Below are 22,682 nucleotides of genomic sequence, written 5' to 3' on the forward strand. Positions count from 1 at the left end.
ATACAGCTTTGGAGACAATCAAGTAACAACTGAAAATGTGAAAGTAACCATTTTTTACAAAATTCCCTTGGAATTTTTATTCTTTGCTTGAAACATGTAAAAGACTTAACTCACTGTGGCTTATTGGATTAAATTCTTTCCTGTTAATGCAGTTATAAAAGTAGAATCAGACAGTGGTGCAGGAAATGTGGCCCTTAAGGTTTCATAAAATTACACTGGCTTCGCTGTTACTTGATCTTGGGAACCGGCAGTTAAAGGGAAGATATTGTGAATGCTGATTTATATTTTATTGAACGCTGTAAATCTAAATAGATCCTATTGCGTATGCAGGGTCTAGCCCAGTTATTTAAGTTCACGTGTCACTGTTTGCACTTTGTATTGAACAATGGGTTTATTCGCTGTTGAAATGGTTCGAGCAGAGGATTTATACAGTAACTGAAATTAGGATGTTATGTATACACTTGCCCCCCAATTCTTCCCCCCCCCCCCCCCCCCCCCCCCGCCCTGGAGGGAACAGAAAATGAGCTCGTTTAAATATGAATGTGGCTGTAATTCTATGGAATGTGATAAAGCTTGAACTTCTTTCCCTGGGCTCCACATTGTTACCTGGAGAGCAAGAGGGTTACAGAAACACCATGTCAGATAATACAATTCGAAAGAATGAATAGATTAGGTGGGACAATAAAAGCTTTTCAGCCCCTCTTAAGAGAAATCAATGAAGCTCTGCTTATTAAAAAAAAAAAAAAAAAATTACCTACTGGCTCTGCCTTTCAGTTCTGAACTTGAAGTCCCTAAACTGCAAAATCTAAGGAAGAGTTGGATACTTTTAGGTCAACTGTGGCACCAATTCTCATTTAATCCAACTTGTGACTAGTTTCTTCTCATCTCCTCTTCTTTTTTGGCACTGGGAAAGGTAGAAACAAAACATGTATTGAAATACGTATTGGAAATAAAAATGGCTTGAGTGTCAGTGATATTCTCCCAGAATGTACTTTTCTTACCTCGGCATGTACTGTAGTCACTCAGTATTTGTATATGTTGCTAGAATTTAGATTGTATAAATAATAGTGAGATTTTAATGTGTTCATGTTTTTAATAAATTGTATATATGTGTCTTGTTCAGGGTTTTTTGTTTTGTTTTTTGCTTAAATAAAACAACCTTGAGGTTTGTAACCTTTCTCATACCATGCAAAATGCCAGATCCCTCAATTTTAAGATCAGATTTTTATGGCCAATATTATAGTACTTACTTACAGTAACATTTGAAAATGCCACCATTGGGGGGTTTTGGGGGTTTGGTTTTTTGTTTTTTGGGTTTTTTTTTTTATAAGTTCATTTATTTATTTTTGGCTGCGTTAGGTCTTCGTTGCTGCGCAGGGGCTTTCTCCAGTTGTGGCGAGCAGGGGCTACTCTTTGTTGCGGTGCGCGGACTTCTCATTTGCGGTGGCTTCTCGTTGTGGAGCACGGACTCTAGGTGCGTGGGCTTCAGTAGTTGTGGCACACGGGCTCAGTAGTTGTGGCTCACGGGCTCTAGAGCGCAGGCTCAGTAGTTGTGGCACATGGGCCTAGTTGCTCCACGTCATGTGGGATCCTTCCCGGACCACGGCTCGAACCCGTGTTGCCTGCATTGGCAGGCGGATTCTTAAGCACTGCACCACCAGGGAAGAAGTCCCTACCATTGGTTTTTGACATTGACTTTTTCTGTAGCCAGTGCCATCCTTTCTGAAGCCGGAATTACTTTACACCAAACTCAGCAGCCCAGCTGCAGCCTATGGCTGTGTGGTACGAGGGAAAGATCACACTGAACAGCTGTGCCTTTTCCACCTCAAAGAAAGAAGTTAGTTATGAGCAAAATCAAACGAGACTGGTACGGTGCAAACATATGCTGGGGTTAACAGAACAGAGTCCATATTTATTGTCTAGGTCTGGGTTAAATCAGCTAATAGTTTTGTCCCCTTTTACACCACTTGCAAGTATGTCAGTCAGTCAGTCACTTATTTCTGTTTCTGATCTAATATTTATTTATACACTCTCTTTAGAGATGCAGGCTAGTTGTCTGTCAGTGATAATTACCACTGTCTCCCAGTGATAATTATTGTTCAAAAGATGCCAGTTCCTTCCACTCCTACCTCTTCTGACAGCTTTTGATTCCAGCCTTATAACCTCCACTGTTCTCTTCACCCTTTGTCCCCCTCCCTCCCCATAGCCTTTGGTTACAGTCAGACAGACATTAAAATGAAAAGGGAGACGACTAGCTCACCACTTTTGTCCAACTGGCTTGTTTGTTTGCATCCCACAACACTCTTCTCTGGTGCACCCCAGGTAAGCTTCTTTCCATTTGAAGATGCGATTGAATCATGTGGACAATTGGTTTTTCATGAAAATGCCATTTAAATCCAGAAAAAGCTAGACTCTTCTTAAAGGTTTACTCATTCATGTCTTGTCTTTCCTAATTTACTTCCAATAAACTTCGAAATTTTAATGAATAAATTAAGCCAGGCAAAAAACGTTTAAAGAATGTTCTCCTTCTTGAGCTTGCCTAGTTCAGCTTCTTTGTATAAACTTTATTTCTTTAAAATAATGCAGTCACCAGACTTTAGGAATTGCATTCTTTCTTTGGTTATTTACTTATCCAGAGTTTCATATTTATCCTATTTCTGTCGACTTAAAAAACATCTTCATTCTACCAAACTACTCATCATAATCATGGTTTAACAACTGTAGGAAAAAAATGCTTAATTAAGCCAGTATGATCTTAGATTTCCCTAATCAATCATCCACGCTTAGGGTCTGGTTTAAGATTCCAGTCAGGTTGCTCAGGTAGAACAAAAAGGAACCAAACAATCATCCAGAGAGAGAGATACAGAGGCCTGAAGTGGTTCCAGTATGCCGCATTCAAGGCACCGCCACATGCCAGCTCCCCACCAATTTACAGGAGCCAGATAAGCCTCTCAAAATGTCACGTTACATTCAAAATCTGCTGTGGTAAACTAAATCCCCTTACTTATTAGCAAGTCACATCCCTTCAAAAGTCTAAGATGAAGTAACTATAAAAAGATACTTTAAAAACACATCAGAAAACTAGCTTATTTTTAAAACAATGCAATGAAAAATTCACTCTCCCTGATATCTTAGCATGTCTTGGTTTCCATAAATTAAATATATTCACAGAAATTAAGCTGGTGGTTATGAAGCACCAGGCAGCAACAGACTTAATATACATAATTTCTTGACAAGTACATCCAACATATTTAAAAATAAACTAAAAAATTGCAGTGTAAAAATAAAACTAATACTGTTAGCATCATCTTCTGAGTCTGTAGGGTCAATCTTGAGTCAAGTCGATTACAAAGTTTTTTTCTATAATGTCCTTCAAAAAGAGCTGCTCTGCAGTCACATTGTGATACGCATTCTAAAGAAGAAAAATAAAATCACCATCTATCCCAATCTCAAGATGTTAACAACAGCAGCAACAGAATATGCTGTATCTAAAAAGCTTAATTAAAAACTCAAGTAACAAGTGGCATGGACTTTTAACTTATCTTTCTCATTTCTTTTTCATTGCTCATTCTTATGCCAGAGCTTGCCCACTCTTTCCACTTAAACCATCACATAAGTAAGAGGCTCCCTCACATCATCTTCTGCTCTACTGAATTATGGTATAAATCTAGAAACCAGAATCTCAAAGTGTTAAGCTCTAACCTGAATAATACCACTTTTTCAGCTTATATAGTATTTAGGGATGAAGATTTAAGGGGACTGGTTTCATGTCATGGGATATATCCATATACTTAACAGCAAATCATTCACAGTTCAATATTTAAAATGTACAGGTAACATTTTAATCCTATCACTGTGCCACTCATCTAAGTTATAATTAGGAAAATAGGAAATTCCTTCCCATTTAATCAATTGAAGTAAAAAAATCTTAAGGATCAAATCCACCACCATTAATCCCCATTCAAGTGAAGAATGATCTAGTATAAAGGTTTACAACTTTTCTGACCATGAAGATTCTTTCATGAGGTTAAAATGTTACGGACCTTCTCATCGACTTAACTGAAAAACTACCTGAAAATAATTCGTATGATTATGGCCATGCTTTTAGGTGAATTTGAAATATCTCAAACAGCAGGTTTCTATATATTCAAATAGTGCAAATATGATACAGTATCTAGGGTAAGGCTTGGTCCCTATATAGGTTTGATGAGTTTCTCCCAAGGGTCTGAGGCCAACAGATTGGGAACTGCTGCTGTAGTAAGAACTCTGCACCTGAGTCCTGATTTCAGCACGTGCTATCTCTGTAAACCCTTATCAAGCCATCAACCCCTCGAAACCTGTTCCCTCAGTAAAATGACAGGGTGAAAAGGGAGAATATAAGCTTTCCAACTCTAAAGATCAAAGATTATACCAAAGGGTGTATATATATATATTACCTTATTCATCAAAGACATGGTGGCATTCCCAAAGTAGTGCAAAGGACTCTTGAGGTCAGAAAAGTTGTACTTAAAACCAGCAAGGTGAACTTCATGACATATGTGAAATGCCAATGTAATGGCAATAATTCCTGTTGTTGGGTGTTTGGGTTTCTGGGGGAGGAAATGAAAATTTAGGGAAAAAATCCAAACAAGGTACCTGTTTCCAAAACATTTGGGTGACCTAATCTTATAAAATAGCATCTTCTGAACATTTAATCAGGACAGAAATACTTCAGTTAAATCCTTGTCATGCCCTAAGGCTCAAGCCCCAAACAGTTAATACCCTAACTCTGAATATAAAGCATTGCTTGAAATCTTAGAAAGTCTCTCAGGTAAAACTTACCTGCAGTACTAGTCCAGAAGACAGCTATCAAATGAAGCCTTTGAGGAAAAGGATTCTGCTGCCTTGTTTTTAAAAAACACACTGAGTCAAGCAACTTGTGGAAAAAGCAAAGCCTGAGAATGTTAAACCCATGTGTGAAACGTAAGGACAGCTTAATTCACTAGCGGATAAGATCATGCTAAAAGGCTTCAAATAATTTAGCTTTAAAATGGTTCTATTTTATAATGCTGATAATTTAGCTCTAGGGAAAGACGGCTTTAATCAAGTAACTTCAATCACAAATGGCCATGGTAATGATCTGACTAGAAAAATAAAGATTCTAGATGTATATACAGATTAAAGTCACAATCTCAATTTTGTTTTTAAATCGATTATAATTTTAACTAAATTTTAACTAAAAAGAAAGAAACCAAGCATCCCCTTCACATGTACATATATCCTGAAAAACACTATAGTAGATGTTTGGCAGAAGGGTCTTGGCATTCAAAGTTTTCATTCTCGTTGGATGGCCTTCAGAGGCAAAAACAAGATATATCTTAAATTTACTAATACAAAAATTCAAGGAGATTTTCTTTTGATTAAATGTTTCTTACAGATCCCATGGAAATTACATATGATTAATTATGATTTTGAGAAAAAGAAAAAAATCAAAGCAGCACAATAAAATCAGATAAACTCTAGGAAGCAAATTTGTTTGAAAGCCTAACAGCCTTTTTTTTTTTAACATCTTTATTGGAGTATAATTGCTTTACAATGTTGTGTTAGTTTCTGCTGTATAACAGAGTGAATCAGCTATATGCATACATATATCCCCATATTTCCTCCCTCTTGCGTCTCCCTCCCTCCCTCCCTATCCCACCACTGTAGGTGGTCACAAAGCACCGAGCTGATCTCCCTGTGCTATGCGGCTGCTTCCCACTAGCTATCTATTTTACATTTCACTCCCCTAGTAAGTTTCCATTCCTACTCTCCAAGATGACAATTTCATACCTTTCTATCCAACAGCTCTACCCTCCTTCCTACTTTGTCAGTTTAATCCTTATTTTTCTTAGAAAACAGAATCGATCAGACAAGAGCTACATCATCTTCCCAATTCCAAATCTACCTTCGTCTTTACCCCTGTTTTCAGTGCTCACTCCTATGTGGATGATATGTCCCTGTTCCTACCTACGGCCAGCCTCTCCACTCGTGCACTCTATTTTATCACATTGCTTTTCTCAACAATTTCGCTTTCACAAGTATCCCCTTTCTCTCTTCATCATCAATATTTCCCTCTATTGAATCATCCCCTTCAGCACACAAACATATCATCTATCTTTCTTTAAAATAAAAAAAACCTTGAGCCTATATCTTCCAACCATTTCTCTGCTTTCTTTTCTAGCAAAACTCCATTAAAGATTTGCCTCCGCTCACTCGTGTCCCATGTTCTCTCTCTTTAACGCAGTTCAGTCAGGCTTTCTTTCTCTTATCCTTGTCCACATCAATATGACCTCCATGTTTCCAGGACCACATCTGACATAGCTGAACTCTCTAAATACAGCTGTGTCCCTCCCTTGGCTTCTGGGACACTGTGTCCTACTAGAACTTCAGTCTACTTACAACTAGTTCTAGGATCATCTCTAAGTAAGACCAGGGTCTTCCTGTGCACCACCTAAGACAAAAATCAAGGAACAAATCTGATCTTACTTCACATAGTAAAGTAAGAGCTGAAAAGTCACAAAATATACATTCAGAAGCTGTCCTTTCCCCTCAAAATTACTACGAAATAGGGTTTAAATTTAAACTATTTATGCTTTTTGACTTGGGAATTCCACTTCCAGATGTCCTTCCTACAGAAATCACACAAGTGTGCAGAAAATCTCTATAAGTACATGCATTTCTACATTACCTATAGAGGAAAAAAGCTGGACATAAAACTAAGGGTCTATAAATAGGGGAAGGGTTAATTAAATGGAGAGGGGAAATAGAACAGTATCTATAGTATAATCACAATTATACTGAACAAACAAAAAGTGCTTGTGTTTCTAAATGAATAGACAAGAGTCTATGCAAACAATAAATGCTGGAGAGGATGTGGAGAAAAGGGAAACCTCTTGCACTGTAGGTGGGAATGTAAATTGATACAGCCACTATGGAGAACAGTGTGGAGGTTCCTTAAAAAACTAAAAATAGAACTACCATATGAACTGCCAATCCCACTCCTGGGCATACACCTGGAGAAAACCATAATTCAAAAAAATACATGCACCCCAATGTTCACTGCAGCACTATTTACAATAGCCAGGACATGGAAGCAACCTAAATGCCCATCAACAGAGGAATGGATAAAGACGATGTGGTACATATATACAGTGGAATATTACTCGGCCATAAAAAGGAACGAACTAGTGCTATTTGCAGAGACATGGCTGGACCTAGAGACTGTCATACAGAGGGAAGTTAAGTCAGAAAGAGAAAAATATCGTATAATATAGCTTATATGTGGAATCTAGAAAAATGGTATAGATGAACTTACTCCCAAAGCAGAAATAGAGACACAGATGTAGAGAACAAACATGGATACCAAGGGGGGAAGGGGGGATGGGATGAAGTGGGACATTAGGATTGACATATATAATTATTATGTATAAAATAGATAACTAATGAGAACCTACTGTATAGCACAGGGGACTCTACTCAGTGCTCTGTGGTGACCTAAATGGGAAGGGAATCAAAAAAAGAGGGAATATATGGAAAAAATAAAAAAATAAAAAAATTTAAAAAAATTTAAAAAAAAATAAAAAAATAAAAAAATAAAAAAAAAAGAGGGAATATATGTATAGGTATAACTGATTCACTTTGCTGTACAGCAGAAACTAACACATTGTAAAGCAACTATACTCCAATAAAAATTAACTTAAAAAAAAAAAGTACTTGTGTTTGTAAATGCATAGACAAGAGTCTAGAAGGATATAAAAGGCAATAAAGCTTGGGAGATAATCTGAGTTACGGAGAGAAGAGAAAAGGATGATTTCCTTTTTTAAAAAATACTCCTTTGTAAAAGCTGTTTGATTTTAAGCATGTAATATTTTAGAATTTCTTTATCATGCTGAAGAAAAGATACAAAATATGCGTTTATTTCTTTGGATTTTACCCAATTACAAAAGGGAAAGCCTCATTTCAGCTGAGATATCACATTACACAGTTACTCAAACTTCAAGTGAAAAACACAGCCTGCCACTGTATGGGTCTAAAGAGTATTTTTTCCCTAGGGAATGTAGACAAACAGGGCTGCAAGAGTCAGAGTCAATGAGATTCCTTATAATTAAAAAGAATTAGGGACTTCCCTGGTGGCGCAGTGGTTAAGAATCCACCTGCTAATGCAGGGTACATGGGTTCAAGCCCTGGTCCGAGAGGATCCCACATGCTGCAGAGCAACTAAGCCCGTGTGCCACAACTACTGAGCCTGCGCTCTAGAGCTCACGTGCCACAGCTACTGAGCCCATGGACCCTAGAGTCCGCGTGCCGCAACAACTGAAGCCCACATGCCTAGAGCCCGTGCTCCGCAACAAGAGAAGCCACCACAATGAGAAGCCCGCGCACCGCAACAAAGAGTAGCCCCCGCTCACTGCAGCTAGAGAAAGCCCACGTGCAGCAGTGAAGACCTAAGGCAGCCAAAAATTTTTTTTAATTAAAAAAAAATAATTAAAAAGAATTAAAGAATCCAGTCCTGCTACTCTGCACACAGCCTGCCCATTAGCACCCCCATCAAGACTCTCCTCCCTACAGAGCACTGAAGCGGAGGTCATGAGAGATGAGCCACTTGGACGTGCAGAGGGAGACCCCAGAAAGGCTCCAAAAGGGCAGAAAAGGGACTTCTCTGGTGGTGCAGTGGTTAAGAATCTGCCTGCCAGGACTTCCCTGGCGGCGCAATGGTTAAGAATCCGCCTGCCAATGCAGGGGACACGGGTTCGAGCCCTGGTTCAGGAAGATCCCACATGCCGCAGATCAACTAAGCCTGTGCGCCACAACTACTGAGTCCACATGCCACAACTACTGAAGCCCGCGCACCTAGAGCCCGTGCTCCGCAACAAAGAGGAGCCACCGCGATGAGAAGCCCACGCACCTCAAGGAGGGGTAACCACCACTCGCCGCAACCAGAGAAAGCCCGTGGGCAGCAACAAAGACCCAGCAGCCAAAAATAATTAATTAATTAATTAATTAATGGCAGAACCCCACCCCCACCCCACTTAAGGTTCTTTTCCTTGCAACCTGAAAAACATAAAGCTAAAATCCAAAGATACGTGATTTCACTAACCCAGACATGAGTGAAGCCACCTCACGAGTCGTGGTTCTCATCCAGTTTCCAAGAGCCCCAAGGACCCTCTATCCCACCCCAGTGAGGTCTTTAGTTTGAAACTGTACAAAGGAAAATACATACCTGATTTTTGGGAAACACTTTCGGGAAATGAAGCAGTTCATAAGCTGCTGTTCTGATAATGAAAGGATCTAATATTCTGATTTGATAAGGTTTATAGATCAGATTTAATGCTGGTTTCTTCCAAAAACCATTAGTATTCTGAAATAAAGTAAGAAAATAGAAAATACAACTTGTTGTTGTCTCTTTTTTTTTAATGAAAAAAAAATGAAGGTAATTGGAAGCCAGATCAATTTTGCCAACTTACTATTTTGCCACCTGTCAACAATTCCCACAGCCACTTTAAATCAAGCGGCTTAAAAGCAGTGAGAATCACCGTAGTATTAGGATCATTGTGATTGGGATCTGAAAAAACAGATTCTGGATAAAAAAGTCGGAAGGTAGTCCTTCTCCCAACTTCCTCTTCATGTCCTAAAACAGGACCATTATTCATTCTGTGGGTAGTAAAACACACAAGATATGTAGACCAAGCGCAGTACGGGTCATGTCCATCACAGTTCTCAGAGCTTTCAGAGCTGGACAAACATGGTCAGCCGTGTAGCCAGGGCTCTAAAGCCACACGGCAATCCGTCAATCTTTCACAGGTAACAGCCAAGGAAATAACTCCCTTTCGTGAAACAGCTGCTTGATCAAAGGCAGAAACATTCATTTGTGTTTGAAAATTAACTGTGGGGACACTGATAATTCATTCTTACCTCCAGAAAAACTGAAGACAAAATGAAACAAATGGGAACATAAAACCACAGAATACTCAAAGCTAAAAGAGACCTGGGAGGACATCCAGACAAAACCCCTTGTGTTTGTAGATGAGGGCCCCAATGTACATATAGATAAAGTTACTTGCCCAGGGTTACACAATCATGTAGCAGGTGGACGTGTGTCTCAGTGACTAACAGGCAAGAGTCACAGTTAAGGTGATCTGAAAACCCACCAAAATTGTTGTGCTCTGAAATAAAGTAACAACATAAAATTGCTATATTTATACCCAAGCACAACCAAATGAATGACTATCTCTGGCATGAACCAAAGAACCACAAAGGATCCAGTGTTGGGTTTGTGGATACTCAAAGCCAAGGTTAGACATATACTATTTATGCACACACCATGAAGGTGTGCTATGAAAAGGAATGCATTGTTCCCAAAACACTGTCTCCTAGGAGATAAATACTGTTTGACCCTTTGCCACTGACTGTGTGATATAAGGCAGCCTTAGTAACACCTGAAATGACTTTCATAATGTCTTTAATGGCATTTTCCCACAAGGGCCTGGTGTGGTTCTAGGTGGCCAGATTTTAGACAATTACAAAGAAATTTGTGAGTGCTTCAACATTGTTTTGTGGATAAATTTTCACAGCTTCCTCAAAATGAATAATCAACAGAAAATAAGGTGACCACTCTATGCAGAAACCCTCAGCTTGTAACCCAGCAAAACGCCCTAGCACTGCCAGGTCATCCTAATGCATTGCCCAGCGCGAAGCTTTCCCACTCTTCAGAAGACTATTCATAGCCATTCCCAACACACACAAACTTTATCCCGGATAATGACCTGACTTCACCCTTTCAATGAGAAAATAGAACTTGAAATGTCCGCATTTCCCCACCATTACATCTATAGGACTCTTGGTAGCTGTAACCGCAAACCCAGCTTTCCCTTCCACTGCAGAGATAACGACACTGGTGTTCTGAACCCCATCCCCTCTCTCGTTACCACACCAACCTCCTTATTCATTTCCATCAGTTTACTAATATGCTTTAGAATCTATCTTTATAAAAGGAAACAAAATAGAAAATCTCCTTTGAGTCCATAATCATCTCCAGCGACTATCTCATTTCTCAACTCCACAGTGAAATTTCTCTAAAGAGTTGCTTCTACTGGTTTCTCCACTTTCTCACCTATCATTCTCTCCTCAAACCACTCCACTTGGGCTTCTCCCCCACACTGTACCTCCAAGTCTTCTTCTGTCAAGAGTAACAGTGAGCTTCAGCTTGCCAGTCCAATGGTGAACTCTGTCCTTATCTTACATGACCTCGCACCAGCCTTTGTCATGCTTGAAACCTCCCTCTGTCTTAAAACACTGTGATCTCTTGGCTTTTGTGATCACCTTTTCCTGTCTTTCTTCCTACCTCACTGGTAGATCCTCTCCAACTCTTTAACTCCTTTTTCTTTGCTCAACCTTTAAGTTTTGACTACTTCAAAGCTCAGTCCTGGGCCCTCTTCTCTGTCTCTCCCTGGGAAATCTCACGCAGTCCATGGTTTAAGTACAACTTACAGGCTGCTCGCAATGAAGATGTTAACCTGTTTATCTAACTGCCTACTTGACTTATCCACTGCAAATCTAATAAGCATATCAAACCTGGTATGTTCAAACAGTAGCCTTGATTCTCCTCTAAACCTGTTCCTACCCTGGTCCTCCCCAACTCAACCACTATCCAGCCAATCTCTTACACTGAAAACCTAGGAGGAGGTATCCTGCATTCCTTTATTCCCATCTCTGCTCACATCTAATGCATCAGAACATCCTGCTAACTCTACCTCTGAAACATGCCTCATTCTAGCCCCTTATCTCCTTCCACGCCATGACAATCCTGTTGCAAGCCACCATTCTCTACCCAAATGCAGCAACCTAACTGGCCTCTTCATTTCCACAGCTTGTCCTTCCTGTTTCATTGTCCATGCCATCACCAGGGTATTTTAAGGACATAACCAGATAGAGTTGCTCTCTTGCTTAACAATTTTCAAAAGTTTTCTGTTATACTTAAAATAAAACGCAAGCTCTAGTCGCAGTTTACAAAGTCCTACATAGCCTGCTCCTTACCTACCTCTTCAGCTGCCAATTGCACCACCCCCCCAGCCTGCTGCCCTCCAACCTCACTGGTTTTCTTGCTGCTGCTCTTAAACCTAGCATCATACCCTCCTGAAGACCTGCAGTAAACATCCTCTCTGTCTGTATTCCCTAGTCTTCATATGGCCGGTACTGTGTGGTCTTAGGTCCAGTTTAGATGTCGCCCCTTCAAAACAGTCATCAATTCAAAAATAGCCACTCAGTCATTCTCTATCACACATGTTTTAGTTGTTTGCACGGCATTTATTACTACATTTCTGTATTTAATTACTGTTTTCTTCCCCTCGTTAGAATGTAAGCTCCTCGGGGAGCAAGAACATTATTCTTTTTCCCTGCTATATCCCCCTAGAACTGTGCTAGAACTAGAGCTAGAACTGTGCCTGGCATAGTAAGGGGATTTCATAAATATGTGCTAAATAAATGACCTGAAATCTAGGCCTACTCCAGCCAACAACTCGAGTAATGTGTAATGTACTTAAACATACTACAGCAACTCTACTTCCTTTTAAAACGCAGCGGTACTAAAGCAGGAAACTAGATTCTTTTGAAACAATTCCAGGTTAGCAAATAGAAGATATATTTACCTTATTATTACATCATAGGAGTCAATTTTTTCTCCTAACGTCTTATTCTTCAAAACTCCTCCATTACCAACCACCACACATTTTTTACATGGCACACTGTTGGGCAAATGACAAGAGAGAGATTGAGCCATCTTTTACAAAACTGGGTGATTCCAAGAACCCATTCATACTTTGAGGAACCCAATACAAGATTTCACTTGTTGCACAAGTAGAAAAAGAACCAGTTGTAACTTACAGGTCTAGGGATGTATTAGAAAGATATAAAATTCAAGAAATAACATTCCATAGGAAGTATATCATCATTAGCAACTATTAAGGCATATCAGTTCACATACATCCCCTCATTTGATTCTCATAACCACCCACTGAGATAAGTAAGCCTGATATTTCCATTTTACAAATGAAGAAAGATTCAAAAACCTGTTAGGTGACATTTCAAAGTCATACTCCAAAGAGGTAAAACTAGGATTGAGTCCAGACCTTTGGACTACAAAAATACCCCTCAATATAGGATTCTGCATGTTAATATTGATACAAGTGTGTTTCATATTAGATGTGTATGTATTTTCCATCAGCATTACCCATTCCCCTGAGATTCCAGCTCTGGGTTATTGCTGCGTCTTATAAGTTTGGAGACAGACATTATAGAATCTGGTTGGCAAAGTGCAGCTTCCTTGTACCTGCCCGTGCTCACTTCAATTCCCCAAACAGGTACTGGTTCTTGGAGCTTAGCCAACACAAATGAAAAGTTTACTGTGTGTTCCTGGCAAAGAGCTTTAAAGTAGGACATGAAGTGGGACTTCCTGTTGCTGGCCGGAATCAGCCTAGGCCAGTGGATTATCTACTGTTCAGCTCTCAGCCAACGTGGCCTGGCCCTCAACATAATACAAACCATACATGACAAACCCACAGCAAACATCATTCTTAATGGTGAAAAACTGAAATCATTTCCTCTAAGACCAGGATCAAGACAAGGATGTCCACTCTCACCACTTTTATTCAACATAGTTTTGGAAGTCCTGGCCACAGCAATCAGAGAAGAAAAAGAGATAAAAGGAATCCAAATTGGAAAGAAGTAAAACTGTCACTGTTTGCAGGTGATGTGATACTATACGTAGAAAATCCTAAAGACGCTACCAGAAAACTACTAGACTCATCAATAAATTTGGTAAAGTTGCAGCATATAAAATTACCACACAGAAATCTCTTGCATTCCTATACAGTAACAATGAAAGATCCAAAAGAGAAATTAAGGAAACAATCCCATTTACCATTGCAAAAGAAAAGAATATAATACCTAGGAATAAACCTACCTAAGGAGGCAAAAAACCTGTACTCAGAAAACTATAAGACACTGATGAAAGAAATCAAAGATGACACAAACAGATGGAGAGATAAACCATGTTCTTGGACTGGAAGAATCAATAATGTGAAAATGACTATACTACCCAAAGCAATCTACAGATTCAACACAATCCTTATCAAATTATCAATAGCATTTTCCACAGAATTAGAACAAAAAATTTTACAATTTGTATGAAAACACAAAAGACCCCGAATAGCCAGAGCAATCTTGAGAAAGAAAAACGGAGCTGGAGGTATCAGGCTCCGTGACTTCAAACTATACTACGAAGTTACAGTAATCAAAACAGTATGGTACTGGCACAAAAAAAGAAATATAGGTCAGTGGAACAGGATAGAAAGTCCAGAGATAAACCCACGCACCTATGGTCACCTAATCTATGACAAAGGAGGCAACAATATACAATGGAGAAAAGACAGCCACTTAAATAAGTGGTGCTGGGAAAACTGGACAGCTACATGTGAAACAATGAAATCAGAACATTCTCTACCACCATACACAAAAATAAGCTCAAAATGGATTAAAGACCTAAGTGTAAGACCAGATACTGTAAAACTCTTAGAGGAAAACATAGGCAGAACATTCTCTGACACAAATCACAGGAAGATCTTGTTTTGATCCACCTCCTAGAGTAATGAAAATAAAAACAAAAATAAACAAATGGGACCTAATTAAACTTAAGAGCTTTTGCACAGCAAAGGAAACCGTAAACAAAACAAAAAGACAACCCACAGAATGGGAGAAAATATTTGCAAATGAAGCGACCGACAAGGGATTAATCTCCAAAATAAACAGCTCATGCATCTCAATATCGAAAAAACAAACAACCCAATCAAATGAGCAGAAGATCTAAACAGACATTTCTCCAAAGAAGACATGCAGATGGCCAAGAGGCCCGTGAAAAGATGCTCAACGTTGCTAATTATTAGAGAAATGCCAATCAAAACTACAATGAGGTATCACCTCACACCGGTCAGAATGGCCATCATCAAAACATCTACAAACAATAAATGTTGGAGAGGGTGTGGAGGAAAGGAAAGCCTCCTACACTGTTGGTGGGAATATAAATTGGTGCAGCGACTATGGAGAACAGTATGGACGTTCCTTAAAAAACTAAAAACAGAGCTACCATATGATCCAGCAATCCCACTCCTGGGCATATATCCGAAGAAAATCAAAATTCAAAAAGATGCACGTACCCCAGTGTTAACTGCAGCACTATTTACAATCGCCAGGACATGGAAGCAACCATCAATGGAGGAATGGATAAAGACAACATGGTATACACACACACACACACACACACACAAAATGGAATATTACTCAGCCATAGAAAAGAATGAAATGATGCTATTTGCAGCAACATGATGGACCTAGAGATTGTCATACTGAGTGAAGTAAGTCAGACAGGGAAAGACAAAAATATCATATGATATCACTTATATGTGGAATCTAAAAAAGTGGTACAAATGAACCTATTTATAACACAGAAAAAGAGTCACAGCTGTAGAAAACAAACTTATGGTTACCAAGGGGGAGCGGGGCAGGGAAGGGATAAATTGGGAGATTGGGATTGACATATACACACTACTACATATAAAATAGATAACTAATAAGAACCTACTGTACAGCACAGGGAACTCTACTCAATACTCTGTAATGACCTACATGGGAAAAGAATCTAAAAAAGAGTGGATATATGTCTATGTATAACTGATTCACTTTGCTGTACACCTGAAACTAACACAACATTGTAAATCAACTATACTCCAATAAAAATTAATTAAAAAAAAAATGGCCTGGTCCATCCAACTCCAAGCTCTCACCACCACTCAGCCAGGCCTGGAGAAATGACAAAACAGATCATGTCCTTCTCCTCTTGGAGACAAAACTACAGAGGAGAAGGCTGTTGAGACTGTCCTTGCAGGGCCCTCATGACAGAAGTATGAGGAAAAAACCGTTTCTCTAAGAACCATGAAATCAGCAGACCAGATGAACTTCAGACCGTAAGGCTCTTAGGAAATTAATCAGTAGCAAAATTGCACAAATGCTGTAGAATATTTAAACGTAGAGAACACAGCAATACAGGAACTACGAAAGGAGCCAGGAGTTGGTCCTGTCAGGTTAAGGAGAGACAGGATACACATTCCTACACATGTAAACTTCCCTTTTTTATTTAGAATTTGTTTAGTTCATCTATTTGCTTGATGTTTTTATACCTTAAACTTTGTAAAAACACTTTTTTTTATGTTTTGAGACTTTCAGCTCCCAAATATTAAAGAGTCATGCATAATCAGTGTCTACTTTGTTACAAAAACAAGAAGATCCAGGGTTTCACAGATGGTACTGATGGGGGCTGGGGGGCAATCGTCCAACAGGCCCTCCTTGAGTCTGTACCCACAGACCTCCTATGACGGACATGTCACAATGTGTTCTAGAGAAGTTTCTTTCCTAAGTCTGCTTGTCTTTAACTATGAAAGTAACATTTCTAGGTGCTCTTATATACAAGTTTGACGTAAATCCCAATTCCAGGAAGCTACTCTGTCCACGGTGCTCTGCAGCCAGGTGGCATGGAGAAGATGGGGATGCTGGTCAACTTCAAAACCCTTTTCTCTCTGGGTCTGCGGCCATCCTCCTGAGCAGACCTAGCCCATGAGGGCTGTACAGCAGGGAGCAATTCCCACGCACACAGCTTGCGCGGTTCCTCTTTCCATGACATCACAGCCAGTTTGATGCAAAATCAGAGGCTGAACCTCCCTGCTCCATCTCCCTACCAGAACGCTAGGTGAGGCTGGGCACCAGGGAGGGAGTAGCTAGGAACGGACAGGATGGAAATAACAGCTCTGCTCCTGTGAGGTCACCTGTGTGGAGGTGAAGGAGGAATATCTGTAATTTATGGCATGTAGACTAACCCTCTCCCTTCAAAGAAGGCTGGAGGCCACTCCCCTCCCAGCAACCATCCCGGACTGGGGTCCCCAGCCTAAAGCTGGCTTGCCTCCAGTACCACCGAACATGCCGGGGCGGGGCCAGGAGCACAGGCCACCACCGTGTGTCCCCAGAGTTCTTATCTTGGAACCTCCACAAAGGACTCCTGCCCCACAGGCCTAATCTCTGAAGTTGACCCCAGAAAGAGGGAACTCAGCTCAGTCCCAGACACAGCCGGTTCCATAAACACTCAGCCAGAAGTTTCCCTCAGTGTTACCTGTATCAGGCGGGATTACAGTTGGTAATCAAGCCCCAGATCACGTGTGGCCAAAAGAGCACCGCAATACAAGAAGCTACCATCTGTCATACTCAGGTCACATCCCTGGTCCCCTCTCAAACTCCAGGTCCTGAGCCTCCTCTCACAAACCCTAACAAGCCTTCCAGCCAGAAGAAAAGGGGGAGTTAAGGGTGCAAGCAGATCTGTTTCACAGGAGCCCCAAGGACTGGTTCCAGAGGGAGGGTCATTCCTTCTACTCAGCCTCTCCGGCCCCCTCCCGCTTGGGAAGAATGGAGAGAAATCATATGGACACTGCCTCACTCAAGAGAACTCCAGTTCCAAAGACGCTTTACAGTTCCATGGTCACCGCATTTTTAAAATTTCACCGTCTGTTTTTTTCTCTGTCAGCTTTGTAGGGGGCAGGTGGAAAGGGGAGGGCCCTTCACCACAGGAAAAGTTTGCTGATGCCTTTAAAAGGAAATCTCGTCAATGAAATTTTACTCTTCCTCTTGGCAAGGGATATTGCAAAGATCCACACATGTTTCTGAATATCATACATGACACTAGAAACTCCTCTAGGGGTGGGCCTAAGACGACTCTTAGGCAATAACATCTTCTCTGCCGCTGGTATTCACAGTGCCCCCATGATGCTGGAAAATGTGAAATGGAACAGATCCACGGTCTGAACCACATACCTTGTAATTCACTGCTTCCCTCCCTCCGCAGCAGGTACCCCCATATTACCAAAGGAGTGATTCATCGTCTCCTTGGCTTCATCCACCTGGCCTGGGCTCCTGGCTTCCCCTGTTTCCCTAGTGTGAATCAATAACTTCCAGTGTCCTTTGGGTGACTGTATAACTTCAAGATATTTAATTAACACAACTTTCATTCACAAACAGCTGCAGTGAATTGTGAATCCCTAATGGGCAAGAATATTATATTTCTGCAACCTCTAATCTAAAATTTTATATTTATTTATATTTATATTTATATTTTACTTATAAATATATTTATATTTCTGCATCCTCCAATCTAAAACTTCCTGATTCACAGGTTGTGCATTTTAGAAACTGATTTGGTTGTGACTTTAAGTGTGACTTTGTAGCTGGAGAAACAGGTAGCTGTTCTTCCTTCCTCCACTCTGGAAGCAGGTAGGGAAATCCATGTGCCTCAAATTGCTCACCCAGAAAACAAGATCATTCCAGAGTGCCTGAACCTGTTAATGGAAAATCTGGAAAGCTGCTGAAATAGTAATGGTAAGAGGTCACACTTCCCCTAGGTGAAAGCCGTGTTTCTCATCAAGTCAGGCAGATCCAGAAGAGCTGCTGGCCTATGCAGAGTGAAACATCATCATCAGTATAGAGAAAGTAAACTTCAACTGCCCACTTCCAGTGATCTGTGATCTGTCTTCTTTTCTAAATGCTGTATGACTCCTTTTGGCAGCATAGTATACATTAAAATGTATCACTCCATCTTCAATGTAGCAATCTCTGGCAGATCCCACTGGTCATATTCCCAACACCCATTGGCAGATCCCACTGGTCATATTCCCAACACCCATTACCCCTTGTACCTTTGCTGGCAGAGCCCTGCTTTCACAAGCCTAACAGTGGTGAGTGTATTCCTGTGCCAATGGTTGGTTTAGATGTGGTCACGTGAACCATCCCTGGGCGATAAGATATTAGGGAAGTCTGTTAAATGCCCTGGAAAAGATTTTACCCCCAGGAAGAGAATGGTTTGAGCAGAACACTGATTTTATCTACCCGTCCTTTCTGCTTAGATACTGACATGTGATAACAAGGTTAGGGCAGCTGCAGTCATCTTGCACCTAAGAGGGAAAGCCAGAGACAGCCACCAAGAAGCTGCCCTGACATTACTGAGCCACTAATTCAATCCCATAACCGGAGCCGATCCATACAGACGTGCAGGTGGTACCCAGTACGTCGGCACTCCCTCGGTTTGTGCAATCCAGTCTGTGCAGCCATACGTGGCCTGCCGTGCGAGCTAGCTCCACAAACCTGATTCTATACATCTGAATCCACACATCTATGTGATATGGGAGATGATAAACATCCACTTAGTTCAAATCACGCTTAGTTAGGAATTGTGCTACTTGCAGCCCGGAGATCCTAAAACCCTGTGCACTGGACCGGGGTAGAGACCTCACTGCTAGCTGTAGCTCCCCTACTCAGCACCTCTGGGACCCTGGCCTCATGACCTAACCTCTTGGATCTCAGCATGCCCTTTTACGAAGTAAGGGAATCACTGAGGTCTCAAATGTTGTTAACCTATGTCGCACAGAGCCATCTGTCAGTTCCTCCGGCATGTGTACCATGGCATGGGTTCTGTATCTCTCACTATCCAACATCTGACCACCGCAGTTGCTACAGAACACGTATGTGTTCCTCTCTGCCACAAATGACTACTTTGTTGATGTAGAATCACAACCTCCCATCACCCTCAAGTCCTCCTCCTGGCTGAAAACGCTGCCTTGTAGAGAAACTGCAAAGCGGGAGGATGGCCAGAGCAGTGATGCAGACACTGATATCCCTTATAGAGCTTGGGCTCTTTTTAATAAATACACTGCTGACGTCTTAAGTTGTCAAAGACCATGCTCCCACCCTGGCTGGTTGCCAGTGTAACCTGGCTCTGCCGCTGCTGACATAATGGATTCTGCCTGGGTGAGCAACTAGGCAGCCTTCGCAAATCCCCATCCATTTAGCAAGCAACTGACTTAACACAGGTGCTTCCATTAAGTAAGATATTTATGTTTAGTTACTCTATAACCACCTATGCAGGACTCAAGCACTCTTCACAGAATCTGGCGGGCCTGCGGAACGCGATGGTGATGGCCAGGGGTGGAGAGCTGGTTCCTGTATGTTAAGCGAGAGCAGAGATTTTGTGACCCAGGATTTCGCTGCTCTGGCTGTGGGAGGGTGTGCTCCCACTGAGGAGAAAGCAGCAATCCCCAGGACCAGGGTGCAAGCTGGTGCTACAGAGCTCCACACACAGCCAGGAAGGGTCAGGACCTCATAACATGGGCACATTTTAAGTATTCTTTCTCTGTGATGCAATTCCCTGAAAATATCCTCAATCACTAGTGAAGTTTATAAAAAAGCACGGCCACACTGTGTGAGCTGTGCTTTGGAGATTAACAAGGAACCGAGTCCTGAGAAATCAACAGCGACAGCGTAGGGAAACGATGGCAAGAGAACTAGAGGTGTGTCACTCCAAACCGTTTGTCCTAGGTGTGGCATCATGGTGCCCTCTGAACAAAGTGGCTAGAAAGGAATCTAGAGGGCACCTCAACCATCCCCCCTCCTTTTTAAAAGCTTTTGTTTAAATTGAACTATAATTCACATGCCCTAAAATTCACCCATCTAAATAATAAAATTCAGCAGGCTTTAGCATATTTGCAAAGCTGCGCCACAATCACCATTATCCAATCCAGAACGTTTTCATCACCCGACAACGACACCCCACAGCCAGTAGCGGTCACTCTCCATTTCCACCCCCATCCCAACCCCTGTCTGTGGCACAGCTAACCCACTTTCTATCTCTATAGATTTGTCTATCCTGGCCATTTCATATAAATGGAGTCATCCAATATGTGATCTTCTGTGACTGACTGCTTTCACTGAGCAAAATGTTTTCAAGATTCACTCATGCTCCAGCAGGAATCAGTACCGTGTTGCTTTGTATGGCTGAATTACATTCCATTGCATGGCTATGCATTTAATTTATCCATTGAGCAGTTGCTGGACATTTGGTTGTTTCCACTCTGGGGCTATTATGAACGATGCTGCTATGAACATTCATGCACAAGTTTCACGTGGTTATATGTTTTCAATCTAAGCTTTCTATTTTGAAATAATTCTAGATTCACAGGAAGTTGCAAAAATAGTACTGAGAAGTCCTGTGTAACCTTCACCCAGTTTCTTCCAGTGGTTACACTGATTTAAGTTATTAACTTAACTTTATTAACTAGTAAAGCTGACATCGGTATAATGTGCATATACAGATCCACCTCCTCTTTTGTGAAACCAAGGTTCAGAAACTCCGAAACCTGCCCAAGGTCCCAGAGCAGTTACGCCTGACCCGCTGACTCTAGCAACTTTTCACCAGTACCGCCCCTCTATTTCAGACGGCCCATGCCCACCACCTGCCCTCCCCTCTCCCCGACAAAAGAATAAAAACAAACTTTTCTAAGCTATCCTTTTCTAGCCTTAGCATCGCTCCTCTGCTGCCGAAGTTCTGGTCAGACGGCTAGTTTGAGTATTCCCATAAAAGGAGGAACATGGAAAAGAAAACAAACACGAAAAGATTAATCATTGTTTTTAAATGGTTTGTCTTTTTGGAACTAGCTAGAGAAGGTGGTTGCACAATACTGTGAATGCACTAAGTGCCACTGAATTGTTCTCTTTCAAATGGTTCACTTTATGTTGCGTGAATTTCACCTGAACGAGAAAAAAAATGATTTGTCAACATTTCTTTGAGACTTTTTTTTCCCCCCATACTTAGGATCCTCTGGCTCAGCGGCAAATGACAGAGAAAGCCAACTGGCATATTTACTGTGCGTGATCTTCAGGAAGAGAGTTGAGAAAAGAAAACTTTTTCAGTAGTATCTACTCAGAGAAGATTCTATCCAGATCATTTATCTTTAAGAGGCAAAAACCCCACAAAAAACAAACAAACGAAAAACCCTATTTAACGTACATCTGTTTTGGTGAATTTACACATGTACCCTGGAGATGTTTTAGTTTAGCCCTGTCAAAGAATTAAAAATGGTTTGAGGTTAAGGATAAAGGCAGAAGCCACATTACATAATGGGGGGGGGGCGATTTATAGCCCTGGAAATCCTAAAGAATATACCCAAAAGAATTCACAGTTCCAGAATTCTCTCCCCCTTACCTCTTCAGATGACACTCAGTCTAAGACATTTAATTGTGGAGTCTTCTGTTTTTGTGCTGCTGGTTAAATGCAAAGGGAGGAACTGGAGAAGAGTGGAAGTCTGGAGACCTCTTAACCTCTATGGACCTCAGTCCTCTCATGTTTAAAATGAGGGGACTGGACTAACGATCTCCATCCTTCCTGCCTCTGACCCTCTCTGTGACTTTACTGTGCTTTTGGGTCTGGCCCTCCGTCCACACAACTGAGCAGGAACAGGTGAGGTGAGGTAACTGGGATTTTTTAGGGAACAGTTTAGCAGCCTCAGTATTCACCCCATCCCAACCTGCTGGACCACTGCTCAGGAGAGAAACTCAGAAAGAATATAAAGGAAAAAGTCCAAGATTAACCCTCTATTAAAAATACATACCGGGCTTCCCTGGTGGCGCAGTGGTTGAGAATCTGCCTGCCAATGCAGGGGACACGGGTTCGAGCCCTGGTCTGGGAAGATCCCACATGCCGCGGAGAAACTAGGCCCGTGAGCCACAACTACTGAGCCTGCGCG

At 41.2% G+C, this 22,682-nt stretch overlaps 1 protein-coding gene across 9 annotated transcripts in view; it reads right to left on the reverse strand.

Moving 5' to 3' along the window:
* Positions 1-497: 497 nt before the first annotated feature.
* Positions 498-22,682, reverse strand: part of ST3GAL6 (ST3 beta-galactoside alpha-2,3-sialyltransferase 6) — a 78,323-nt gene continuing 56,138 nt past the window's right edge. For 6 of the 9 annotated variants that reach the window (XM_036849830.1, XM_036849833.1, XM_036849832.1 and 3 more), the window contains 5 exons: positions 12,666-12,761; positions 9,486-9,672; positions 9,242-9,379; positions 4,437-4,589; positions 2,596-3,412 (listed from right to left, as the gene is read on the reverse strand). In XM_036849830.1, the coding sequence (XP_036705725.1) occupies positions 3,326-3,412; positions 4,437-4,589; positions 9,242-9,379; positions 9,486-9,672; positions 12,666-12,761 (661 nt within the window). In that variant the 3' untranslated portion in view covers positions 2,596-3,325. Of the gene's footprint in view, positions 905-1,891; positions 3,413-4,436; positions 4,590-9,241; positions 9,380-9,485; positions 9,673-12,665; positions 12,762-22,682 lie in introns of those variants that run through there. The other 3 variants (XR_005019653.1, XM_036849837.1, XM_036849838.1) reach the window with 3 other exon arrangements.

The sequence above is a fragment of the Balaenoptera musculus genome, chromosome 4, assembly GCF_009873245.2.
Source record: "Balaenoptera musculus isolate JJ_BM4_2016_0621 chromosome 4, mBalMus1.pri.v3, whole genome shotgun sequence".
Taxonomy (NCBI): domain Eukaryota; kingdom Metazoa; phylum Chordata; class Mammalia; order Artiodactyla; family Balaenopteridae; genus Balaenoptera; species Balaenoptera musculus.